The sequence below is a fragment of the Sinocyclocheilus anshuiensis genome, unplaced genomic scaffold (genome assembly GCF_001515605.1).
Source record: "Sinocyclocheilus anshuiensis isolate Anshui unplaced genomic scaffold, SAMN03320099.WGS_v1.1 scaffold1008, whole genome shotgun sequence".
Taxonomy (NCBI): Eukaryota; Metazoa; Chordata; class Actinopteri; order Cypriniformes; family Cyprinidae; genus Sinocyclocheilus; species Sinocyclocheilus anshuiensis.
In genome coordinates, this window is record NW_015548267.1 from 8,802 (window position 1) to 13,361 (window position 4,560).

General features: G+C 33.3%; 1 protein-coding gene across 1 annotated transcript in view; it reads left to right on the forward strand.

Moving 5' to 3' along the window:
- The first annotated feature begins 1,911 nt into the window (after positions 1-1,911).
- diaph1 (diaphanous related formin 1) overlaps positions 1,912-4,560 on the forward strand; it is a 108,990-nt gene continuing 106,341 nt past the window's right edge. The window contains exons 1-3 of the mRNA XM_016443225.1: positions 1,912-1,996; positions 3,456-3,611; positions 4,318-4,419. Of these exons, the coding sequence (XP_016298711.1) occupies positions 3,474-3,611; positions 4,318-4,419 (240 nt within the window). The 5' untranslated portion in view covers positions 1,912-1,996; positions 3,456-3,473. The remainder of the gene's footprint in view (positions 1,997-3,455; positions 3,612-4,317; positions 4,420-4,560) is intronic.

A 4,560-nucleotide genomic window follows, 5' to 3' on the forward strand; every position in this document is an offset into this window, starting at 1 on the left:
ATTTCCCAAAAATGAAAACATTCCTTTATCATGATATTCTTACAACACTCAAAAAGCAAATAAGAAATTTTCACAGTTGTTTTGATTTACTTACAAGTTGTTCCATTAAGTTTGCTCCGGTCGCTTGCGAGTCTCCGCCATGTTGAATGGATTCTTCTGAATGTCAGTTAGAGCAACGAGGTGACGTCACTTTACGTCACTCAGTAAACTAGAAAATAATAATTTAAATGGAAGAGTTTACTCAAAACTGTTGAGCCACACAAAATTAACTAAATTCCTCGTTCAGAAAATGTAATTGTTATAAGTTGCATCAACGATTTAACAGACTTTAATTGCAGTGTTCTTAATCTTTATAAGTTAGTAGTACTGTTCGGGTTTACAGTGTGGTTTCTGTATCGTGATACGTATCGTATCGTGACTTTGCTGTTGATACACAGCCCTACGGTTGACGTTATTGCCTGTGCTGCTGGTAACAAAACGGATCGGCTCGGAATCGGAAAGAAGTGAGACTGACCGACCGATCACCGATCCGGGGCGATCATGAGGAAAATCGGCCGATTCTGATCCGTGGCCGATCGATCGGTGCATCTCTAATTATTTTATTATTAATGTTTTTCTTATACTCCATTTTTTAAATTTCAGTTATAGTATAGTATTTGTGTATGGGTCAAAGACGAAAAAGGGTTTAAACATAAAAACAATAAGTGTAATACTGCTTTAAATTGTTGTTTTTCCCCAAAATAATTAAAACGTTTTCTGTTTAATTTAATTGCAATTTTGGTTTTGTTTTTCTGAGCAAAAAATAAATATCATACATGTTTCCCTGATTTACAGAAGAGACCCACTAAAATGTCATTCAGTGTAACGATCTTGTCAGGCATTTTTACAACAAAATCAATTTATGACACATTAAAAGACTAATTACTTTCACCCCAAATACTAATTAGTTGTAATTTTACATTTTTTAAATGTGCCACTATCCTAGGTTTTGCCCAATTGTCAGTAAGAATTTTTTACTCATTTAAAACTAATATGCTCCCTTATTCTTTTATATATTCTAGTCTGTACACATAAAAATAAGCATGTTGTTTGAATTTTTACATAAATATTGTGTTACACTGAATGACAATGTAACATTATTTACCAAATTATGACATTTTATTCTCCAAAAACTTATTTGAAACCTTAAAAGTAGACACTTTACTTACATTTAATGTGCTTTCTATGAACATAAAATCACTTTTGTACATTTCTTTTGATGCGGACATCTTAACGTCTTTGACCCGTATACTATATAGTGTATTTTAATAATAGGTAGTATAGTAGTAATAGTAATGTTTCCTTTATTTTTGTTGGAAATTTAATATTTGTAATAATAATAATAAAAAAATATTATTATTTTATTATTATTATTATTATTATTAATAATATATGGTTATTATTATTATTATTATTATTATTATTATAGCCATATTAATATATAATCACATTTTTGGCCAAATTGTGCTGCCCTGCAAACAAGCACAGAAAGCAGTATTTTTGTTTTAAATCACATTTTAAATCACAATCTTTCCTGTTTTTTTTTTTCCCAGAAAAATCGCTATTAGGTATTTTCCTCAAACCGTGCAGCCCTACCTTATAATCTCCATTTAACCGCAGCAGTTTCTAGTGTTTAGAAAATGTGAAATGAAAATGTCTTTGATTTAAAAAAGTTTGATTTTTCTGTGTCTTAAACTCAATACTATCAAAATCATATTGTATTGATATAGTTTTGAAGTGGATTCTGATTAGTTTATGGCCCATGATGTCTTTCCCCTCCTCTTTCTATTTGCTTTTCCTACTCTCTTTCTTTCCCACCTGTTTTCCTCGCTCTCTCTCTATCTCTATCTCTCTCTCTGTCTTTCTGACTGTGTTTGGTTGTCTTTCTCTGTATTTAGTGTTGATTTTTCTCTTTCCTGCTCCTGTACAGACTCTCAAACGGCTGATTCCTGACGAGGTAGGTGCACACGCGTGTGTTCTGTGTGTTTTAACGCTCTTCCCCGTCTCTCTGTCCCCTCACCTCCATGTAACGCCACTGTCCCCATGACCTTTAACCTTTCACCCCTCACCATGTGTCTGTAGCGCACACTTTTCCTCGCGTCCGCCGTCACCCGTCTGATCACGGCTGACCTCAGATCAGTGTTTCTGTGTCCCGTCCTGCTGACAGCAGAAACTGATCTGACGTCAGCGTTCAGTGACGCCCACACACTCACTCACTCACTCACTCCTGTCACAGCGAGAGGAAGCGTTTTCATGAAACCAAATGGCTATGAATTCATATTTGTGTCAGCAGGATCATGAAATGAGGAACGTCTACACAAGAATTTGTAAAATAAGAGAACAGCTGCGAAGAATATAAATATTAAGCAGCATGTATAGTGCTTATAGAATATAGTTTCAAAAAAACATTTTCTCCAATATTGACCCAGTCAGACCAATACAGATGAAATAATATCAGGATTCATTCATTAACTAATTAGCTTGCTTTATTTACTAACAATATTTATTTATTTTCTCGCAAATTATTTACTAATTTACTTTTTAAAACTTCAGTTACATTTTTATTTTAGTTACTTAATTACTTTTTTTTCTTAGTAAAAGTTTTTTTCTTTGCCCGGATTCAAATGTATTCAAATGGGTTATTTGGATCAACAATATTTTACAAATATGTTCATTTATTAAATATGATTTTTTTTTTTTTTTTAAATAATGAGAAATATTTTGGGATCTATTCATTTATTTTAGAAATGAATACATTTTAATAATATGAACTAAAAAAATCATATATAATTATTCATGATGAATTGATGTTGTTCAATGTTGTGTAAATTGTTGAAAGAAATATGAGATTATCATAGGATAGATAGATAGATAGATAGATAGCTTTATAACAAAGATAAAGATGCTGTTGTTCAGGATTGAATGTGATGGAGGATGTAAGTATCTTAGATTTTTCTGCTGCTTTACTCTCGTCTCTACTTGAAAAGATTGCTTAGAAGAGCCGGATTACAGGATTGATCTGGAATTTCCTCAGACGCCTTTTGTTCTTGTTGATTGACAGACTTGATGAGATAAAAATATCAAGATAATTAAATTTGAGATGATTTCAGTTTACTGTTCCCAGCAGAGCATGTTCTGTCAATTAAACTCTGTTTCTCTGTTCAGAATGAAATACTAGCGTACTGTTTACTGCACATTGCATTCTGAGATTTAGTGAGTTCTGGTTATATTTCGCATCTTTGCCAGTAGGACATTTGAGTCCATGCATACAAAAATTTCGCAAACTGTGCATGTAGGATGGTAGTATGTCATTCTGAACATGCAGTGATTAACAAGATGCAGAGTGTAAAATCCTCCTGTGTGTTTGTGCTGTGGTCTGTCTGAGCTTTGACCTTTGACCTTTGACCCTGTGTCAGCTGGAGCGCTTCACCAGCATGCGGACGAAGAAGGAGAAGGGAGGCACGATGGGAAACAGACACTCGTCAGCCGCCCAGTATGAAGTGCCGTCCCAGAGTGCCTCGCTGAACGAGCTGTCAGACGAGTCTGTGCTGGAGCTGTTTGAGCAGATGCTGGTGAGTGTGTGTGTGTGTGTGTACCTGCTTAACCATATTTTGGGAACAAATTTGTATCTATAAGTGAGCTAAACCTGACAAAATCTCCATAAACCTCATTTTGGGCCCATTCCCATTTATAAAATCGGTAAGGAAAGATTTTTTAGAATTGTAAAAATGCAGTAAATTTTCTGTTAGGGTTTGGATTAGGGTTAGGTTATAATATTTAATAATATTTAATTTCTGACACTTTTGAGTGGTGTGTGTGTGTGTGTGTGTGTGTGTGTGCGTGTGTTTGTTTGCCTGGTTTAAAATATACCTAACAGTTATTGGGGTCAACACTTTTTGGCATATCTATTCATTTATTTAAAAAAAAGATTATATAAAAAATATAAATATATACATAAAAATTATATTCATGATAAGCACACTTTTTGGTTGGATCTATTAATTTATTGAAAAATAAAAATAAATGATAAAAAAATAAAAATTAATATGAATTAAAAACAATTAATTATTTCATGCTGAAAATAAATTAATTAAAAAAATACAAATTATAAGTTCATAACATTCATGATAAGCACACATATTTTGGGGGATATTTAAAAAATATAATAAAACAATGAATATGAATTAAAAAAAATATTTTGCATGATATATTTAGGCTATAGGTATAAATGACAGACTTCTCCCTTCTGAAATCTCTTCTCCCTCTCTCTGTCTGTAGGTGGATATGAACCTGAATGAGGAGAAGCAGCAGCCGCTGAGGAAGAAGGATATCATCATCAAGAGAGAGATGGTGTCTCAGTACCTGCACACCTCCAAGGCTGTAAGAACATGCTCTGTCCGGCCGTCTGTCTGTCTGTCAAAGTTTAGTCTCCGTTGTTTATTTCATACATTAAGTGATTTATATGTATATCATCATATAATAAGTTACACACATCTACTGCTCTAAACACACTCTTTCAGT